The sequence below is a fragment of the Rhinolophus hipposideros genome (assembly GCF_964194185.1).
Source record: "Rhinolophus hipposideros genome assembly, chromosome: 8".
Lineage (NCBI taxonomy): Eukaryota > Metazoa > Chordata > Mammalia > Chiroptera > Rhinolophidae > Rhinolophus > Rhinolophus hipposideros.
Window position 1 is genome coordinate 9,168,009 of NC_138054.1, and position 23,111 is coordinate 9,191,119.

Below are 23,111 nucleotides of genomic sequence, written 5' to 3' on the forward strand. Positions count from 1 at the left end.
CTATCTTCTTTTACACGACAGAAAAACAACCTACTGTAATGTTACTTGGGGTTGGTGCTCTATACAGCAGTACCTAACTGCAATTCACACTTACACTTTTCTTGGCCAGCTTAAAATGGGCTTAAAAGAGTACAACATTCTTTCAACAAACACATATTTAACATCTGCTGCTGTGTGCCAGTCATTGTTTTGAGGGCTGGATATGAAAAGGAAAAGATACTCTCTGCTCTCACAGAATTAACAGTTTGGTAGAAGAGACCAAACTGTCTCTTCTACCATAGTACAATAGTACATTGTACAAAATAGTACAATGCCATCAGAGCCAGAAACAGGGGTAGGGGGAGATGGGCTGGCCAGGACAGACTTGACTTTCAGGAGAACATGACGAAGTTGAATACTGAAGAGGTCATCAAGTGGAAAGGGCATTTCAGGTGGAGAAGTACATGATGGACATGATCCCTGGTGCACAGCTGCATTTCTACGTGGAAGTGAACTGTTTTGATTAGATACTGAGCACAGGATCTAACCGTTGCCTGAAGCAGCCAGGTCTCTGTATGTCTGCCGTCCCCTCACCCTGTAAGATCTAAGATGGTGGTGGGAAGTCGGTAGCACCAGGTAGTATCTGTTGAAGCAACGTTGTGCACTTGGTAAAAGAACTGACTAGCAGATGGAAGGAATCAGAGGTCTTTACTCAGAAGATAGGAGTGGGAAGAGTGACACTTGGCAAAAAAGTAAAGAGGTGTCCTCCCACCCTTCTCTCACAGCTGACCTAACCCGAAAAAAAAGAATGAAATGGTTGGGATGGGAAAGCTGGGGAGCCCATCTCTTAGGTAGTACCCCGTATGTCCTACTTGCCTCCTCCTGCAGTCCAGGGGGAGAAGAGACTAGTATGAGGCAAGGGGTAATTTGCAGCTGTGAAATACAATGTGGGGTGCTTATAGCAGACCCACAAGGGCACAAAAAGTCATAGACTGGGCCTGACTCTAGGGCAAACATACTAACCAAGAGTAACTTGAACCCTTTAGTCTCTGAACATGCAAATACAAGTTTAGTTTCTAATTTAAAGGCCAATTTATAAAATTAAAAATGCTCCCAATGGCACTGAATTATGAAATCCAATCCCGTAAAAACTGTCTTGATATACAATATACTTACACATCTGGCCTAGTAAATCTCTTGACTTAGTAACATGAAGGACAAAAATGAGGGACTCCTTTAGAGAAAACTACTGATAGCTGTCGGCTATATGTTAGGTTTTTTCACGTACATTCTCTCTAATCCTCACGACTTAGAGCTATCTTTATTTTTACATTTTATTTTTATAGATTAAGAAAATACAACTGATTTGCTTACTGTCATACAGCTAGTAAGTGATAAAAGCAGGACTCAACCAAAGGGCTGTCTATTTCCCAAGTCTCTGCTCTTTCCACTTGACCTCTGAATCATATACTAGTAATTAGATTTAAGCATCAGCACCAAAAAATTAAACAGAGTTAAACCGTAAAGCTCTTGAAAACTCCTCCTGCAGTCCAGGAGTCCAACACATATTTTTCTTATTATTTGGAAATAGAAGCTCTTTAGCTCTCAGTAGTTGATTGCTTATTTACTTAGACAGTAAGAGTTATAAATTGTAGAGAATTGTTAATCAAATGTCTTTGTTCTTTACATAGTGCTTCAACAGCAGTCTTTCTATGAGAGTTGGCTTTTAATTTAGAAAAATCTAGTCCTTATCAAGTCTAAAATTAGTGGGCTAGCAGGAATTCCCCATCTTTTTTTCAGCTACTGCATATTCCAATTAACCCAACAACAACAAAAAAAACCACTAACTCAAGAGAATGTATCTTATTCTAGTTCACTTTAGGGCAGTTCAACAGTTAGTTTCACCTCAATGAATACTGACTACAGGAAAGAAAGAAACAAACGAAAAAGATTTTTTCAACCACATTTACTGGTTTACATAAATATTTGAAAACAAATCCATCTGTCTTCCCTTTCGGTATCCTTGGCACATTATGATCTTAATAAATTACTATAAATATCTGTAATGGGGAAATGAATTTTAAACTATGAAAGAACGGTCAATACATAGCCAAATGAGTTAACCATGAAAAGGACTATTTTTATTTTATTTTAAGTTAGGCCATTGATTTGCAACTTTTATTAAAATAACTTTCATCTACAAAACAAGGTAATTTATAACTGGATGATCTTATCTCAAGTTTTGACAGCAGTTGAATTTTTACATTAAAAATTGCAAAATTTCAACTAAAGAACAAAACATTCAGACACAAGCTTATACTTAAAAACTTCTATCAATTTCAGCAAATAGAGAATGGCTGCTTATCAATTTACGTTAGTCCTCTGGTCCAGAGTATACTTTCCAGTTAAAATATTTTAAATTGCTCTTCCGTGCGGCATGGGTACTTCTAGTGGGAATTAGGATAGAGTCTGTTCTTGAGGAAGACAACACTAGCCAGGTGCTGCCTGACGCCTGGGTGATGCTGAATGTGACAAAACCAGCGAGAGACATTAAGATATTTCTCCTTTTCTTGAACTGTCAGGTCAACCTAAGTAGAGATTAAAAACACATACAACACAGACATTACATAAGCACAACTATCAATATCATCTGAGTAGGAGACAGAAATGGGGAAAATAATACTTCCCAAAGCCAACATATTCAGATATGAGCGAAAAATCTCAGCCACTTCGAAGAGCTATCCATTTGTTTAATGCTTTTATGTTCAGTTCAAAACCAGATGTCCTATCTAGGGAAATCTCAAGTTTAAAAAAAAAATGCCAATTTTACATTAACCCCGGATCTGGAGGCCCAAAGAGTTTGTTTTTACCCTACTGGAAAGGAAAATAGGAGAAAGGAAGAGAATAGCTTCCAAAAGACTAAGACATGGTTCTTTCTCCAATATTTTTTAGCAAACCTAAAAAACGAAAGGTTTACTGACATCTAACATACTGAACTAGGGAATACTATATAAACATATATATGTACATCCATAGAGAGATAGGTAGATAGCTGGTGTGTGGACTACTGCTTCCTTTCTATGAAATTCTGGGGAAAGACTTTACTCAAGAAGACAATGACCCGTTTAATTTTAAGTGATTGTTCTTAATGTAAGAAGGAAGGGCTATTTCCAGTGGCAGATGCCTCAGATGAACAACAGACCTTCTAAATTCTGTTTGCAACAAAGCTGAACTCTGTCTTCAGTGGAGGTAGCAGTTCACAGAATTTACTAACAAGTTACAAGAATACCCAGAAATTTGGTTAGAGAACGATGCAATAAAAACAGTTGGTGCCAATCATTTCACTGGGCTCAAAATCCAAAGTAGGAGACTTACAGACTTTTCTCTAAGATGAATCTTGGACTGGAATCATGGAGAGCTGTCAAGTAAAGAGAAAGCCAGCGGAGCAGTAACTCACAGCTGTGACCCATGTAAGAACAGTGTAGTTCCTTCTCCTGGTGTTAATTCAACATTTATTTAACAGATATTGTAACTCTCCATAAAACTGACAGGAATGTTTACACAAAGAGAAACACCTCAGTCACCTTCCTGCATTCCAACCCATTAGCAGAAACCCATTAGCAATTTGCAGGTTGGAAGGCACTTACAGTGGGATGGCCTGCGACTGCTCAGAATTTAGCACATCTATCCTGGTGGCTGCACGCAAATAAATACTCTGCTAAGTTACTGGGTCAACAAAGCTGAAGGACAAATCACTCTACATGCAGTGATTATTACAGAATACAAAATAATATTAATGAAATGAAAAGGTAGACACATGCCATGTTTCCCCGAAAATAACACCTAGCCAGACAGTCAGCCCTAATGTGTCTTTTGGAGCAAAAATTAATAGAAGATCCTATATTATATTATATTATATTATATTATACTATACCTGGGTACATTATACCTATATATAGTATATTATATTATATAAGACCCGATCTTATATTATAGTAAAATAAGACAGGGTCTTATATTAATTTTTGCTCCAAAAGACGCATTAAAACTCATGGTCTGGCTAGGTCTTATTTTCAGAGAAACACGGTAGTATTTTCTCAATAAATGTCTACGTGAACTCACATTTCCATTTTCCATTTACTAGGAGGCAATTTAAAAAGAAGAACTGATATAAGTTATCCTGCCTCCTCTTTGCCTTTATTGTATTAGGATACTATTTTATTAATATCTGACCTTTTAAAATCGTCTTTGGTGGTCTCAAATGTCTACCTCTGTTGGCCCAGTTTACTTAATTTATTGGCAGTGAGTCTCACTGCTTCTGTTAACATAGAAATTTAAGTTTCAGGTTTAAGTCCCACATAGGAGTACGAGCTGCTACAGCATATTATAAAAATATACCTATTTTATTTAATGGGGTGTAAAGTTGTGTCTACTTATCAGACATATGTTACTATTTACGTTTTACCTACAATACAGTTAGTCCCTGGCATGGAGATAAAAAATTAACACATTTGTTATAAAAAAGTCCTCAAGAATGTCTTTTTCATGGTTTCCCAGGTAAAGAATTACATTATTTCTGTCTGGTATGCTGACCCACAGCAACCACTGTGGAATAAACTAAGTAACAGTCTGTATTTCAAAAGGTAAAACACATTTTGTAAAAGAGCTCTCTTTTGGTTCTTTTTCTAAATCTTTACCATATGTGAACTTCATCACTGATTTCAAAAGAAAATATAAGATTTTTTTAAAAGTTCAATCAGCAGTAAACATTGCAAATCTAACAGGAAATGGAGGTGAGTTCTCTTAAATAAATATATGAAATTCAAAATCAACTAAGGCAAACAGCTTTACTGATAGTAAAGCAAACAGAAAAACAACTTTTACTACAACTTGATTTCATGTCAGCGGCTGAAATACATGATCATTCAAATCCGACCACTTTACTGCAATTTAGTCTCTTCCAGAACTCCTGCTTTCAAAAAGTCTCCACTCAGCCATTTTGTGAGATGTTGTTTTTCATTTTTCAGAATGAATTAAAATGCACTGAGAAGAAAGCATTTCCAAACAATAAAGTGCTAATGCTTATCTGATCTATGTTCAAGTTGCTCACTCAGAGTTTGAAACAGGGTAAAAATGGCAATTAATGTTTACTAATTACATTTTAGAACAGTTTGCTATTACAGAGGAATAGCATAAGCTGCTACCAGGCCTATTATTTAAAATAATGACAAAATACAACACATAGAAAAATTAATATTCTCCAACTTAAAAATTTCACGTTTAGAGTCTCTAGCGTAAAATTATGACAGACTCGCAGTACAAAATAATTTTTGTTCCAAGACCTTCTAAAGATTTGTCTAATAGTTCCCAATTTATTCTAATAATTTTTAACTAGATCTGTTGAGAATATAAATTTCATTTCCCCTCAGAAACCGTTGCTAGAAATACACAGAGCTTTTCCAAAACTATCAAGTTACCACTTAACCTCCTTTTAGTTTAAACTTTGGAACTTGCCCCTTGAGTCTGAGAAAACTATGGCTGACCTTGATTTATTACCCCTACTACTTTTTTGGTAGACATTGTATTTCTGAACTTACTGTAAACAAACAAACAACAGATTTTCTCCCCACCAAACTTATTTGAGAACTTTTTGGATGGGATCCCCATCGACTATTTCACTTATAACATTGGTTTTCCATCATCCCTTTCTAGGCCATTAGTTTGCTCCTCCCCCACACCCCCCGCCCCTTTTTTACAACAGGAAACACAATGCAATTGTTCTGGCTGCCACTTCCTGCTTCATATTGGTCTATAAGCCAGAGTGTCTACAGTCATGCTTGGCTCCTTCCACTTCATCATTCCTTTCTATTTCTACTGGCACTCTATAACTAGTTTGAACTTTAAAGCCAAACAGATAATATTCTTAGTCACTAATTTTCCATGAAGACATATGAGAAACACTTGAAGGGACCCATTCCAGATCAGGGTACAATGCTGGTCTGCCACCTTTCCAACTGGCACCATGCTGCCCTTGGGATGCTTTATGGCCAGCGACCTGGGCTGCTCTGAAGCTATTTCTTTTCCTTTCTTTCTAAAAGAACGTCATGCCTCCACTGGCGCTCTGAACTTCAAAACAAGGGGATTTCAGTTGATAACAATCTTATGCTCAAGCAGCACATAACGTCACAAAGGATTTTAATAATCTTGAGTAACAGTCTGTTCATAGGCAATGCTATCGACTAGTGAAATCACTCTAAGAAAGCAATGAGTCACCAGTGTGATAATAAACAGCCACACTAACTGGCAGTTTAACAAAGGAAGAACAACGTAATATTCCTCAAAGGGAATTAAGACAGACCAGGTCTTATAATTAGAGTAACTCAGCCACAACTAAAACTGGGCTCACACTGAAACAAAATACAGTGGGATTATTTGATGACTTGAGGGTTCCCTGACTGCTGTTTTGTACACTGTACTGATCACATACTAAGTATTTAATAACATGAACAAATAAATGAAGGAATGAGAGCAAAAATAAATATACCGCCAAAGCAAACAAAGCACAAGAAACCGTCTGATGAATATGAGCAGGTAGCAAGTCTGAACTTCATTACCTCCTCTGCCTGAATTTCATACCCAGTAATCATTTTTTTCTCATCTGGATATATTTACACCTAACTCAACAGGGATGTCATTTAACACCACAGTGCAATTCTGTCACAGTAAGGTTTTAGTCCGAGGCCTGTTCCTTGAGAAGGTGTTTATTTCTCCAATGTACTCTGCCTGCTCTTGGACCAGGGTGGGAGACGTGCCTTGGTTATGAACTCATTTTATGAACCCCAAAGGATGGTTAACAGAGTGACTTACGTATTTTCCACTCAATTATATTTTGAAAAAGATAAGCTTAAACCCTAATCATAATATCCTAGTCACTACATATCAAGATATAGATTCCAAAATAGGAACTATAAATAGGTACAGATCATTAAATATTGTCACGTAACCCTAGTTTTAACATGCAGCGTTGAATGAAATATTCTTAACCTGCCTGAAAACTAAATACCCTGGAAGGCACCTACACTCATAATTAAACATCTTTGTAGCTGGTGCTATGAATATTTTGCATTATGGAATTATGACCTTGTTCACTCAGCTGGCAAAGAAATTCCACACAAGCGCCCTCCTTCTCAGAGTATTTCCTGTCCTTACTGCATGACACGCATAAGCCAGAAGAGAGAAAAATGTAAATGCACACTTGGTTTGCAAGAGTTGCACTTCATTATCATCTTAAAAAAAAAAATTAGGTGGGAGAAATGCTTTCCTTCTTAATGGCAGCTTGACACTAGACGAAGCCAGGCCTCGCGCAGGTCCTGACGGGCCTTCATGAGTCTGCTGACAGGCATCACACAGGATTCCAGAGGACACGTCTCTAACATCAAGTAATGCCGCATTTAAATATATTTTTTAAATGTCACCAAGTGTGTTGAGGTTTTTAGGTAAGTATCATTTTTGTTCCCCTCTATAGGTAGCCATGTTCTCAGCACCACATTCTCATTCAAATCAAGTTACACACTCCCCCAGCTGAAAGACTCCTGGGTGGGTGCGCCACCAGGAGAAAGTTAGATGCCTTAGTAGCAAACATTCTTTACCTTGGAGGCTTTCTGCATTTCTAAATGAGGTAAGTTGTGCTACGCTACCATTCTAAGCTCAAAAAGCTATGAAAATATTTTGAATATAGAATAGAATAAAAAGAGACTGGTATGATCAAAGTATTTCAGCTCTACTTAAACCGTCTTCACATTTAAACAAGATTACTTTAGATTTAATTATATTGACGTATAAAGAGAAAGGGATTGATATGATCCTTTCCTAAATCTCCTTATTTTGCTAAAAATTGAGTCTTATTCCTTTTAAGTACGGGGAACATTCGTCCCACTTTATTCCTGATGTACCAGTGTAATTATTAATATCCTTTCTTTCACTGACAAAACTGTTGTTTTGGATGATGTCATGGTCATCCTACTTACAAGCAATATTTATAGTTTAACTTATCATAGCTTTCTAAAACAATAAAAATTCCCTTCGCTAGCCAAAGCCATTTGTGGGGACAGAGTCCCAAAGAGCAGTTTCCAGGTGGTGGTTGGCCATTGGCTGTAGCTGGTTGGCCAACTGGCTACCGATATAACTGCCGTGACTGCACTGGTTGGTTGGCGGGTTGGCAGGCAGGGAAGTGGACGGCGGATTGCGGAACGTGTGGCTCCTACTTCATGTGTCTCGCCCAGCCGCCAGCGAGAATATAGGGATATGACTTCTCTATCTATGGCTCCGTGGGTGTTCCTTTTGGCCTCACCATATCCTGCGTTCTTATGTGGGGAGCGGGAGCAGAGACCCTGCATGACACCCTGCATGACACCATTCAAATTCAACAGGTATTTTTCTGACAATTTCACGATTCTACATTCTACTTTACTCCATATGCCTCTTTAATTGATCCCATAATATTTTGACCAGAAATTAGCACTAGATGTCATTTTTTCTTATTCACTAATTGTTTTCATGTAAAACAGACTTATCCCTTCAATGAAATCAAAAGTTACTTGAAAATAGAGTTTTATACATCTTTTATGTCCCCCAAGTACAGTATAATGGGCAAATATAGTAAACTCTAAGTAAACTTGTAATAATAGTACCATGCTGAATTATGGCTCATCCTAGGCCATTACTATAATGTTATAGAATTTAACACAATCACTTAGGGATCTTAGAGAAATAATGCTTAATAAGGGATAGAAATCCAAATTGAGGAATTAAGAGATGGAGTGGGGAACGAAGAACAAGTATCATACATTACGACGGCATTTTTGATTATGAAGGGTTCCCCACATTATGACACGAGTCAGAAGACGGAGTTTGTCTCAGCCCCTCCAAAACCTGAGCTCTGTGTCTTTGCTTAAAGTATTTGATGTTCTTAAGCATTAGTTTCCTTCTCTGTAATAGGAGGACAATACCACTAGTCTTAACCTTCTCCAGAGTTATGAAGTACAATGAGAAAGTACACATAAAACTCTGAAAAACATAAGAAATATGTGAACTATATTGTTCAGCGTGCATGGACAGGAGGGCAGAGTATATTTATGTGTCAGGAATTATGTCAGACAGAAGGGTGTTACAATCTCTGACTCAAACAGTTTATAATTTAAAAGAGAAAATTTTCAAGAAGAATTACAGTGCAAAATGAAACAAGCCACAACTGAGGTGGTGTATTGAGGTACAAGAAAAAATGGAGTAAAGAGCATATGAATATGCTTTAGGAGCCTGAGAAGGCTTCACCCAGAAATTGGTGGCGGAACTGAGTGACACTTGAAGAAATACAAATTAATTTGGAGGGGAAGATAAGGGCTGGGCCAAGAAGCAAAGAGGAGAACAGTGCAAGGACACTGAGCAGAAAAAGCAAAGGCTGAGGAGACTCCAGGGCGTGTCATGGATGAGAGAGAGGCATGCGGGAGAATGATGGAGATGAGGCAGGGGCACATGAAGAAGGGTCTTCCACCCCAGGGACTGAGGAGCTACTTAATTATTTTGAGAAATAAACAGACACATTCAGGAGAAAAACCGCTCAGTGGCAATAAAGATGGACTGAAAGAGATGAGACTGATGGGAGGAGGCCATTGTAATAGCAGACAAAAGATAATGAATTCTGGAAGTACGCAGTTTCATCGAGGACCCCAGGAAGAGACACATGTGTGAGGATCCATGAGGTGGAAATGGCAAGACGTGACTGACTGGATGCATTAGGTGAAGAATACAGAAAAATGTATGAGTTCTTTTTTTCCACAGGGAGAACACAGGTGTTGGTGAAACAGGGCCCAGTTGGCACCCCCATAGTAGAGGCGCGCGCCTTTCCTAGACCTACCTAGAGCTTAACAATCGATCATCCCTCTGCGGCTTGAGCTGGGAATGTCCCCTATCCCTCCCAGTTCCCAGTTTTAGAAAATTACCTTGAAATTTAAGATTAATACCCTTAGGCTTACTGACCACAATCTCAAAGGTCTAGCATTCTTTCCAGGCTACTCCCATTGTTCCTGGGTTGCTGACTCCACCACAAAACGTTGTCAGAGAGAAGGCTCCATGCAGATCCCTGAAGCCATCATATAGCCTCTGGAGGAAGGCCCAGATTTTCCCTTAAAAACCCCAAGCCGGTCTGAGAACGTTCAGGCAGGTTTTGGAGGTGTATCCCTCCTGCCTCCTCTGACCACCGGTGCTCTAGCAACAAACCCTTATTCTATGACCCAGCTACTGTGTCGGTCTATTGGCTGAGCAGCGCAGGCAGCATGAGCCCCGAACTCGTCTGGCCTCCGGTTTCATTGGCAGGAAGTTTTAGGTAGATACCTAAGACAGTACAAACTCTAACCCAACTTGGGTTAGAGTTTCCAGACCTGCTTTTGCCACTTATTTGGGTGGTCTCAAAGAGGACATTTGACCTCTACGCTTCGGTTATTTCATCTGTAAAATGGGGATAATTGTACCCATCTCACAAGGCTGTTATAAACATTAAATGAGGTAACATTTATAAAGTGTATAGAACAGTGCCTATGGAACATAGTGAGTGCCATACAATTGTAAACAAATTTAAGATGGGAAACTATTTAAAGTAGAGAGGATGACCAGACAGAGGGAAATATTTTTAAGATATGAGAAAGGATATGAAATGTGGGACAAGATCCAGAAAGGGGGCAGGAAGTGGAGGAGGAGTTGAGGTAAGAGGCCAGATGAACAGATTAGCCTAGGAGAAAAACAAGGTGATGTTTTCTGAAGCCAGAAGCAGGAGACAAGATGGATAAGGACGCGCATGTAGGAAGACGTAGAAGATGAGCGTATTTAAACTATGGCCTCCATTTTTAAGTTGAATAAGGGAGGAAGACTCTTTAATAAGGACTGAAGATAAAGGTGGTGGTAGAAGGGTGGGGCTTGAGGAATGTCCTAACTGTCTGAAATTGGACAGTATAAATTCACAGTGGTAGTCTGAAATTGGACAGTATAAATTCACAGTGGTACTAATCAGTAGTTTTCTAATTACTCCAACCGAGCTCTCAGCCTGGATATAAGATTGAAGGCATTTATTTGGACTGAACAACAGTTGGGGATTTATAGGGAAAGGGTGGTGAATGTACAGTAGAACAAAGAAGCTGAAAATGCTATCATAAGAGGATGTAGTCAGAGTTACACAAAAAGGGATGGATGGGGGAAGAAAGTATACAGGTAAGGAGAAAGGGAAGGAATCCAGTTACCTCAGATAAGGATGGCATTAGGGAGTAAGAGATTAAGCTCTAAGGGTAAGAGGTCACACAGAAGATGGGGTACATGTAGAGGTGGAGTGAAATGGTGACCGCGGGGTGACAGGTGATGACAACCATTAAGTCCAAAGGGTGGCAAGAGAAGTAGCTGCAAAGAAGAGCAGAAGCAAGAACAGGAATCAAGCAAATCAAGGAACAAGAAGCTACTATGCTTCATGGGTACATAGAAAGAATATTTACATAAGGTACCTTGTATAAAAATTATTGCTTTCATTTTTATTTGCTAAACTGAAAATTGACTTAAATTGAAATCAATACAAAAAAATCATCACCTGAACATTACAGAAAAAATGCCAATAACTACTCAAATACTCACTATAAAACGATGAAGTCCATAGTATAATAAGATATCTGCTAAGGTGAAGTTATATCCTGTAAGGTAGACTTTATCTTCAAGATATGAATTAAGATCCTAGAAAAAAACAAATAAAATATTTAAAAAACAGTAATAATAAAGTTAATTACCGTATCATTTGACTTAAAATATTTAGAGTACTGACATTTAACAAATTTAATCTTTGACATTAAATAGATTCAGATTCATTCAAAATCACAAATCATATTAATCATCTCATTTTTAAATAAGGTAAATATTGTTAGTCTTATTTTAAAGAAATAACAAAACATTAGAAATGCTATTCAAAGTGATCATTTCAGACTTTCAACTTTTATCTTTGGAGGAACATTTTGTAAAACCATGATGGTAGATAGGAGGTCTGACAATTAAGTTTGTGAACTTGTTGCAATGATGTTGCTAACCTGTTTTTGGTATCAGAAGGATTATTCATTATGAATTTGTACCAACTGGACAAATAGTTAACCAAGTTTATTATTTGGAAGTGCTGAAAAGGCTGCGTGAAAAAGTTAGACGAAAACGACCTGAACTTTTCATCAATAATTCATGGCACTGTCTGCGAGGGCGTTTTTAGCCAGGAAACAAATAACTGTATTGGAACACCTTCCCTACTCACCTGATCTGGCGCCCAATGACTTATTTCTTTACCCGAAGAGAAAGGAAATATTAAAAGGAAGACATTTTGATGACATTCAGGACATCAAGGGTAATGCGATAGCTCTGACGGTCATTCCAGAAAAAGAGTTCCAAAATTGCTTTGAAGGGTGGACTAGGCGCTGGCGTTGGTGCATAGCTTCCCAAGGGGAGTACTTCAAAGGTATCCATAGTGATATTCAGTGATGAGGTATGTAGCACTTTTTCTAGGATGAGTTCGCGAACTTAATTGTCAGACCTCCTATACTTTTTCCATTAAAATATAGACAGCTCCTCAACAATTTCTATCTCTTAAGAGAATTATAACTTAGTGGGGTGTTTCATTTTTTATATATGTATACTTAAATATTTTAATTGCAGTAAAATATGTGTAACATAAAATTTACCATCTTAAACCATTTTAAGTGTATAATTCTGTAACTGTTAAAGGCATTCACACTATTGTACAACCAATCTTCAGATTTTTCATCCTGCAAAATTAAAACTCTATACCTACTAAACAACTCCCCATTTCCCCCACTCCAGGCCCCGGCAACTGCCATTCTGCTATTTCTATGAATCTGACTACTTTAGATACTGCATGTAAGTGGACTCATAGAGTATTTGTCTTTTTGTAACTAGCTTATTTCACTTAGCACAATATTCTCAAGGTTTATCCATGTTGTAGTATGTGTCAGAATTTTCTTCCTTTTTAAGGCTGAATAATATTCCATTGTACATATGTACAGACCACATTCTATCCATTCATCCGTCAATGGACACTTGAGTTGTTTCCATCTCCCAGTTCTTGTGAACAATATTGCTATGAATATGGCTGTACTAATATCTGTTTGAGGCCCAGTCTGAATACTTTCGGATATATATCAAAAGTGGAATTATTGGATCTTCTGGTAATTCTCTCTTTAAACTTTTGAGGAATCATCATACTGTTTTTCATAGCAGCTATACTATTTTACATTCTCACCAACAATGCACAAGATTTCTAATTTCTGAAAACCCTCCCCAACTTTTGTTATTTTCTGTTTTTTTGGTATAGCCATCCTGATGGATGTGAGGTGATATAGCTCATTGTGGTTTTGATTTACATTTCCGTAATGATTAGTAATGTTGAGAATGTTTTCATATGCTTGTTAGTTTTGTATGTCTTCTCTAGAGGAATGTCTACTCAAGCCTTTTGTTCATTTTTTAAATTGGGTTCTTAGTGTTTCTGTCGTTGAATTTTAGGAGTTCTTTATATATTCTGGAGATTAACCTTTTATCACAGGTTAGATGATTTGCAAATGTTTTCTCCCATTCCATGGGCTGCCTCTTCACTCTGCTGCTTGAGTCTGTTGATGAACAGCAGTTTTAAATTTTTATGTAGTCCAAAATTTCTATTTTTACTTTTGTTATCTATGCTTTTGATATCATACCCAAGAAATCGCTGTCAAAGCAAATGATGTATATTTTTCCCTATGTTTTCTTCTAAGAGTTTTATAGTTTTAGGTACTTATGTTTAGGACTTTTGAGTTATTATTTTTTTTTAAGTCAGAATCCTGTTAGTATGAATTGGGTGAGTTAGAGTTAATTTTTATATATCACGTAAGCTAAGAGTCCAACTTCATTCTTCTGCAATTGGATATCTAGTTTTTCCATACGCTAAAAACTCCAGTTTTAAACACCATCTAAATCTACAAAAAGCTCTCTGTCATTTGTTCTCCAGACAATTACCATCAATTTTTAAATATACTTAAATGTTAATTTAAGTATATACGAAAAAGAATTCATTTGAAATCATTAAAAAAAAACTAATAAGCACTGAGCTCCCTAAACAGCCAGTAGGCACTTTTGAAGGAAAAAAAGTACACGTTAAAAAATGACATAAAAATATTAAAAGGTCCTAATATAAATTTGAAGTATTGTCTGACAGACCAGAATGAATAAATCAGTTTCCTGAGAAAAGGAAAAAAGAAATCTAGATTAAAAATATATGAATACTTTTGATTCCTCTCAAAATCAACATATAATTTAACAGCACAGGAATTTCTGTTGAATTACATTCAAATTAAGTAAGACAAAAGATTCATATAACTTTTAGAGAAAGATTTATAAATAGGTTATAGGAAGTATTAACAGATATTCTCACAGGCCCCTCTAAAGACTAGTTATAAAACACTGCCCAGTAGTCAATAGCATTTATTCTGGAAAAATTCCTTAAACTAGAAAGAGAACTTTTTGTTTTCTCAAATTACTCTCCTAATGCCTCGTACACAGGAATTCAGTAACCAGTAAATGTTCACTGAATTGAATTTAATCTCTCTTAATTTGCCCACATTTAAGACAGTAATTTTCAAAATGGTATATAAATACGAATGCGGACTACTAGTACTGGTATAGATGAGGGCATAAAAGAATGTGGCATAAGTGAGACAAATTCAGAAGAACCAAAATAAAATTTGGGTAGGAAGGGTAAAATATGTATATTGGTGTACTAGGAGTTATCACTTAAATTTCTGCAGTAATTTGTTGAATGAAGATGGTTTCTCTTCAAATGTTTTCAAATGAAACAAATTTGATAAAGTATAAGAATAAAAATAAAGTTCATTTAATTTTAAGAACCATTTTAAAGTTCTAAAATAACAATTTATCACTGCTTTGCATAGTGTATATATTCTTAAAGTAGAATCTATATTTTAGTTATACAGACTCTGAAGGTTACAGTCTTATAACCAAACAAAAAACTATGATTAGGTAATAGTTTTTCTCATTAGTAATACTAATTTCTGATGGTCATTTCCTTTTTTTTAAACAAGTCTTTCTGATGCGATTGCCAAACTTTAACAAATATTTCCCCCTAGAGTTCCACCTGATTTTTGTTTTTCTTCCTAACTAACAATTTGGAAACGCAATATAACAAACAACTACATTCCTCCATCTAGATTCAACAAATGTTAGCATTTTGCAATGCCTGCTTTTTAAAAGTACGTATTACTTTACTTAAGAGCCATTTAAACTTAGAATCATAGTTTTAGCACTGAAATGGAACTTTGTAGGATAAAGAATTAAACCCTTTGTAGGATAAAGAATTAAACCCTTTCACAAAATCCTAATAGCAAGAGTTTTAAAAATAAGTAATAAAATGTTAAGTAGCCCAGTCTGAATGGGCCAAGAATGTGTATAAGCAAATTTTTTAAACAATGAAAATGGTCCTAAGAATTATGGGAAAAATGCCATAGCGTTAATAATTTTCAGAAGAAAAACACAAAGTAAACAAATCACTTTTTGGTTCATTTGTTTTGGGAATGAAATTGGGGAGGTGAAGGAACAAAAGGGTAACACCCATGTCAGCAAGGGTTTTGTGTTAGAGGCCACTCTATACACCACCAAACTATAATAATACACTTTTCTGGAGGGCATAAGAGCAACATAGCCTCAAAAATGTACATAATTTTGGCCCAGCAATTTCCCCTGTAGGCATTTAGCCTAAGGAAACAACAGGGAATGTGATAAAATATTTAGCAACAATCTAAGAGTAACTACGTGGAGATAGACTATGTTCTTGTACAACTATATGATGAAATACTAATAAGTTATCAAAAAGATAATATAACAAAGGAACAAGATAAACAACTAAAGAAACAAAAACTCATAGACACAGACAACAGTTTAGTGGTTAACAGAGGGTAAGGGGGAGGGAAGATGGTGGAAGAAGGTAAAGGGGGTCAAATATACAGTGATGGAAGGAGAACTGACTCTGGGTGATGAACACAAAATGCAATATATAGATGATGTATTACAGAAACCTATGTAGTTTTGTTGACCATTGTCACCCCAATAAACCCAATAAATTTTAATTAAAAAAAGACAGTATAAGTGAATATTTATGGCCATGAAAAGATGTTCACAAGACATTGTCAGTGAACAAAATAAAACAGTGTTCAGTAACTGCCCATTTTAAAAATTAAACACACACACCTATATCTGAAAAGAAAAAGCATGGAAAGAACACAAAAGGGGTTCAATAAATATTTGATGACTGAACATAAGTATTATTAACAGGTCTCTTGATGGTGGAACTACAAATGTTTGAAATTTCTTTTATTTGCTTATTTATATTTCCTAAATTTGTCTGATAAATATTTATTGCCTTTAAAATAAAAATGCTATCATAAAACAGCAAAAATTAAAGTGAAACAGAAAACAACCCTTTCTCATCAGTGCTCAGATGGCCAAAAATCACACTGCAGTCCATTATCCATACATTGTCTACCCGAATGGTAAGAGTTCTATAAAGGCAGCGACTACGTCTGATGGGTCACTGTATCACTAGCTCCTAGAACTGTATCTGACACATTGTTGTAGGTATAGATGAGCGAATGACAGAGCAAGGGCCACAGCCCAAATCACCCAGCTCCTCATACATTTCAAAAATGGTAATAGTTCCAGTCAGACTGTCCTTATTGAAATTTCAGATATTTACCTATTCCAGATACAACCTTTTGGTGCAATTACTTCTATGCTCCCTAATACCGTATCTATGAATGTAACTTTTGAACTTAGAAACCCAATTAAATGAAATCTTGTTCCTATCTTTCAGAATTAAGTACTTTATTACTATCCTTTCTTTCGGAAAACTGTATGAGACAGTTATATTTATTTTTACTTGCCTGAAATCTCACATTCACTTAGAGAGAAGACATGCTTGCTTCCCTCTGGAAATGCTGCTGAAAATAGGAGGGGGCAGAAGGGAGGGTCAGTAAGAATATTAAGAATGGTCAGCATGACAGACCTATAAAGGAACAAGCCCTGAGATTTATTTTCTACCAGTTCTCTTGATGAAATCTATCAAGAATATAGTTTAAACCATTTCCCCCAGAGTGATAAATGAAAAACTTTCACTATTATAAGATCTTCTTACACAACTTATATTACCAATTTATATGATAATGGGAATAAAATTAGGAAACAGAAGGGGTTCCTGTAATGATATATGATTGTCTAGATGATCTCTAAGGTTCCTTTAAATTTTAAGCTTTTATAAAATTTAAAAAGATTTTTGCTTTATTTTTATAAAAATAATTAAAAATAATTTTATTTGGGATGTTTTTCATTCTTGGTGACTCTGAAGCCATATTAAGTTTGTATTTTATAACAATAGATTCTTTTAATCCAATTTTATTTCTTTGGAAAGAAAATACAAATCCTAAAGCAGTAAGTCTAAAGGGAGGGAAATGTGGGCTTTCTCAGATCAATCTGACAGTTTTTTTCAAATTACAATCTACACAGATTCTGATTACCTCTTATTAATATCTCTGAGAAAGTACTTTATTGCTCAGGGAATCAGGACTGCCGAGTGGGAGAATAAATATTAAGCTATCACTTAAAAAAAATGTCATACACAGTTGTAATTATTGACTATGATGAGTATTATGAAGGAAAAGCACAGGGTGCTGTGTTATGAAGGAAAAGCATACAGAACTAGGAACCGCATCTGTTTGAGAGAGTAGTCAAGGACAAATCTGAGGAAGGAGTATCAGAGATGAGATCTGCAGGGGGAGGGTTGGCAGAGTCTGCTCCAGGCAAAGGTAACAACAGGTACAAAGTAACCTGAGGCAAAAAGAAACAAGGCCAATAATTTCAGCTATTGAATCTCTCAGAGAAGAGAGAGCCCTGTATCAATAGTTCATGCATTTCAGCCTATAAAGAGAAGTCACCGTACCTTCAACAGAATGCGGATATCATCTTTATTGGTGTGTCCATCTACTCGAGTTACTCTGTATTCTAACCACTGTTGAACTATTGCTTTTTCTTCTGCAGTGCTTCCAAGCAAATATTCTTTGTTGGCTTGCTTGACTAGATGAGCTGCGATAGTCGTCAATCCTATTAGATTTGGACCATTGTTTGTTTGAAGAACTGGAATCTTGAGAAGGAAAAAAGTAAGATTTTTTTTCTGAGTAAATTATAAAGACAAATACCATCGCGACTCTAAGTTCTAAGTAATTGCTAAATCCCTGAACTGTTTTTTCCAATCTCTAAGATTTTAATCTAAATTACTAAATCACATACTAAATTACATAAATGAAAGTCAGGAAACTACCAGTTATATAATTTACATTTGATAATAGATGCTTGATGATGAAAATGGTAATAACATTGTAGAAATCAGAATAATGTTTCTATATAATTTATAAAAAGAGAAAATTAAAATCCTAATAATAATGCAGTCGTTTACCCATACCCTACATTAGCAAGGAGAACGTGCTTAAATAAACCCAACTTCTGTAATAACAAAAGTAAGAAAGTTACAGTTAACAGATTTCATGATGATCTAGTTGGGACCACTAAATGGAACCTAGGCTGGTTTTAGTGGCATGTGACCTAATACTATTAGCTATCTCGTTAACGAGGTGCAGATAGTGATGGGGACTTGTTGCCACGGACTGCATAGTCATCAACTTTGCAGTCATTTCAGCCAATATTTTGTATTTTTAAAAATATTCCAAAATATAAGTAGGGCTACTGATAATAAAGTCTGGGCTTCAGGTAATCACCTGAAAAATAATCCTACTTTTTATGTTTCCCCTATTGTAATGGCAATACAAAGGCCAGATCAGAATAAATTGCTAATTAATTTAAATGTTCTTGATGTGTAACTAAATGAAACATTGAGAAATTTAAAAGAAAATGGAAACCACCATCTAACAGGGAGACTGATCGTTATAAATAACAGCTATACAATCTAAATGACCTATGCCAAACAAAAAAGAATATATCCTTGGGAAGACTGCTGTTCTTTTTAGCCATGAAAGAGTATCGTATACTTGTCTAGTGATTTACAGGTTTCAGGGTACTTTCATACTTACATCTAGGTCAACAGGACTCTGAAGTATATGGGGAGATTAACATTTTATGGCTTGAGTCCAAGGTTACCTCCTGCAAGTTAAAGTAACTGTTTGGTTGGTGCAAAAGTAATTGCGGTTTAAAAGGTTAAAAACAACTGCAAAAACCACAATTACTTTTGCACCAACCTAATAATTCTTCTCCCTAGTGCAATTATAGCTGTCATTAATAGAGGGATGTTTATGGTACATTATCTGCTTACAAGTAAATCGTTTATGAAAGAATGAAACCAAGCAAACCACCATGGACACTTTTCCGAAAAGAGTGACACCTCCTCAAGGAGAGCCTCAGGCAGGTCCTTCAGGAGGTGTTCCAGAAGTCAGTGTCATCATAGGAGACAGCTCCCTGTGTGTCATTGTCCCTGAAGACCTTCCAGTGGGACAAGGTGTGGACGTGGAGACAGTGTGCTATTGATGATCTTGACCCTGTGTAGGCCTGGGCTCGTGTGTGTCTTAGTTTTTAACAAAAAAGTTTAAAAAGTAAAAAATATAAAAACTTTTAAAAATTGAAAAAATAGAATAAGGGAAAAATATTTTTGTACAGCTACACAATGTGTGTTTTTAATAAAAGTCAAAACGTTTTTTAAAAGTTTAAAGTTGTAAAAGTTTACAGTATGCTATGGTTAATTTAGTATTGAAGAAAAAAAATTTAAATAAATGTAGTGTGGCCTAAGTGTGCAGTGTTTATAAGGTCTACCGCAGTGCGCTGTCACGTCCCAGCCTTCACACTCACTCCCCACTCACTCTGACTCACCCAGAGCAACTTCCAGTCCTGCAGGCTCCATTCACGGTAAGCGCCCTGCACAGGTGTGCCATTTTTTGCCTTTTATACCACATTTTTACTGGGCCTTTTCTATCTTTAGAGACAAATACCATTGTGCTACAATTGCCTACAGTATTCAGTACAGTAACAATACTGTATAGACTTGTAGCCTAGGAGCAACAGGGTGTCTGTACCATGTAGCCTAGGTGTGTGTCGGCTACGCCATCGAGGTTTATGCAAGTGCACTCTGTTCTCACAAAGACAAAACTGCCTCACCATGCATTTTCCAGAAGGTACCCACATCACTAGGCAACACATCACTGTACAGCCGCAGTTGTCTTCCTACAGTCATTCTCTCCCTCTAATATATTTCCTCCACCACAAACAGGGATCTTTATAAAACACAAAAGTCTTTGAGAAATCTGGGTCCTTATACCGGTCAATCCCACACAATTTAACTTGACCTCCGCACGTTGCACACGGAATTGGTATCACAAGGCCCCAGAAAAGTCTTCCCTGAATCTTCCAGATGGGGCTAAGATCCACTGTGTACTCTAAACCGTCTGCTTCAATGTAGCACTTTGCAGCATGGTAATGAAAATAGCTGCAACGTCTGTCCACCCAGCTAAAAAAGCAAGATTCCAGAGGGGAGGGCGCGCGCCAGCCTTTGAAACTATGCCCGCTGCATTCCGCAGGCCCACCCTGCACTACCGGCATTCTGTCAGCTCTCTGGGGTAGCTGGCTAGCACCGAACGAAAGGTAATGTTTATAACTAACTGCTGTCATTGAATTCAAACGCGGGGCTTCCAGGTTGGTCATCTCTGGGCTCTGAGAACATCCTCGCTTTCCCGAATAGAATGACGAGAATTTACCAGAAGGCCGAGCCCGTCGGGAGCAGGTTCGCCCTCCTCTTCCCCAGAGCTAGGGCTGCATGAAGAGACCCAGGGGCACCAGCCCGCCGCGCGGCGCAGACACGTGGGGAGATGAAGGGCCGCATTCTCACTCCGTCTGCCCCTGCCGGTCGGTCCGTCCTACCTGGGCTCAGCAGGCCCCACTCCCCTTTTTCCCTCCACGCCACCTCCGCTCCTTACCTGGCGCTCGCCCTGAGTGTTGTATTTGTTCCCTTTATTCAGCCCCAGGGACTTCTCCAGCAACGTCAACTCTGCGACTGCCGCCATCTTGCGGCCTCACCTCCCCGCAGGGGCGGAACCGAGACAGCAAAGATCTCCTGCATTGGAGGAGAGGGATGTAACCACGCCCACAAACGCCTCTGCCTATTGGCTGAACGGAGAGGGGCGTGGAATGCGCGCCGCGCGCAGGAGGCGGGGCCAAAGGAAGGGAGGGGAAGGGGCGTAATGTGAGGCAGGTGGAAAGGTGATGGGGCACGTCATCCCTCCTGGAGCTCTGGAGGACTTCCTGGCAGAGTCAGGCTTTGGTTGCTGCAGTAGGCCGAATCTGCCAACTTCTAAACCGCAAGGTGCTGGCCTGGCTGCCAGAGTTAACTGACATGCTGAGACTTTTTATATATATTTGGAACTGAAATTTACCTTAGTTTGGCTCAGGAATTTGAATGATTGAATTGAATAGCAAAGAGTTCACAATCTACAGTGTTTCCCTGAAAATAAGACCTCGCTGGGCCATCAGTTCTAATGCATCTTTTGGAGCAAAAATTAATATAAGACCTGGTATTATATTGTTATGTTACGTTATAGATCGGGTGTTATATTAATTTTTGCTCAAAAAAACACATTACAGCTGATAGTCCGACTAGGTCTTATTTTTGGAGAAACACGGTATTGGGAGTTTTCAACATATAGCGTTATTCATGGAGATTTTAACTGTATTAACGGTAAAATGGGAAAACCAATTTTTCTTCTATAAATCTACAGCTCAATAGTAGCAGTAGAATATAAATTTAAAGATTACTGAAAGACCACTGGGTATGTTGATTAGTATTAAGTAATTCTTATAGTCCAAGAAAAGTAGCCATTAATAGTTTTCAGGATCTCTATTAGCAATAGAAGAAAGATAAAGTAGTGGTATGATTTATGTATCTTTTGCTATAGAAATAAGCAGTGTACATAACATTTCCCCCCTAAGTTGCTGTATTTTTATATCTTCAAAGTAGAAAATGGGTAGTATGTGTTGAAGCCTTGAATATTTCCAAAAGATTTCTGAAAAAGAATTTCCACATTAAGGAATGAACAAACCAAATGTGTATTAGTCTGAGAAATGGAAAAGAAATACTACAAAGTAATTCATCATTAAATCAGAAATATGGAAGTTTAGTGGGCAATGCTTTCACTGTGTGACACCTTCCCTCTCCCAAAATACTTAATGAATTCACACTGGCAGCAGAAGTAAAGGCAAGGAAAAGAGAATTTGGCCAAATCAACATAAACAAAATACAAAGGAAATTCTAGTTTCCTAGAATTTCCTAGAAATTCTAGTAAAAGTGGATGGTGCATTAATTATTTGTTTGCTTTCCATATACAGAGAATTGAATAACTGTTTCATTACTTCTAAAAAGTTCAGTCCTCTGAGAGAATTCACATGTCTATTTTCAGTGTGTAGGCACACTATTTGCTTGTAATAAGACATTTAAAAAAAATTTCACAGTTAACTAATTCCAGTGGGTACTATATTTGAAATTAAGGCTTGATTTAAATGACCTGAATTGGGATTTGAGTTTCAGTATAAAATATCTGAGTGGATAGTCACCCAAATGAAAAAAGTGATAACTGTTGGGAAGGGAGATTGAATAAATAGGTGGAATATCAATATCACTTTTTAATTTATCCTCTTTGATTTGAATGATTACAGATAGATTTTATAATTAAAAAATAAAGTTTGTTTGTTTTAATGTAGTTTTAAACTTTTTTCCTTCAAGTCCTTAAGGTTTTTAACCCTGGATTTCTTTTTCTTCTCTTGTATTCTTACTTTTGTTGTTTATGTTCATGACTGGGAAAGAAATTTGGCCACTGCAGCACTTCTGAGATGACAAGGAAAAGAGGTGGTATCACATAAAAAAGAGGCAAATTTAAACTGGATTCCAGGAGCCAGAGGTTCTAGTATCTATTCAGCTGAAACTAGTTGTGTCACTGCAATTAACCCTATTGGGACTCAGT

The 23,111-nt window shown here is 37.1% G+C and overlaps 1 protein-coding gene across 1 annotated transcript; it reads right to left on the reverse strand.

Annotated features, from left to right (window-relative positions):
• Window positions 1-2,098: 2,098 nt before the first annotated feature.
• On the reverse strand, window positions 2,099-21,218 carry EEF1E1 (eukaryotic translation elongation factor 1 epsilon 1). Its single transcript, XM_081056158.1, has 4 exons — window positions 21,075-21,218; window positions 18,041-18,241; window positions 11,650-11,745; window positions 2,099-2,567 (listed from the first exon to the last, which is right to left on the reverse strand). Exons 1-4 carry the CDS (start codon window positions 21,159-21,161, stop codon window positions 2,427-2,429), a joined length of 525 nt encoding a protein of 174 aa, XP_080912284.1. The 5' UTR covers window positions 21,162-21,218; the 3' UTR covers window positions 2,099-2,426.
• Window positions 21,219-23,111: the final 1,893 nt, after the last annotated feature.

Bases quoted from the DNA above. Each gene is read 5' to 3' on its own strand.
- EEF1E1 (XM_081056158.1), bottom strand. From the start codon at position 21,161: ATGGCGGCAGTCGCAGAGTTGACGTTGCTGGAGAAGTCCCTGGGGCTG. The intron at 18,242-21,074 runs GTAAGGAGCGGA...TTCCTTCTCAAG, and splicing joins ACACTCAGGGCGAGCGCCAG to ATTCCAGTTCTTCAAACAAA. The intron at 2,568-11,649 runs GTGAGTATTTGA...ATCTCTACTTAG, and splicing joins ATGGACTTCATCGTTTTATA to GTTGACCTGACAGTTCAAGA.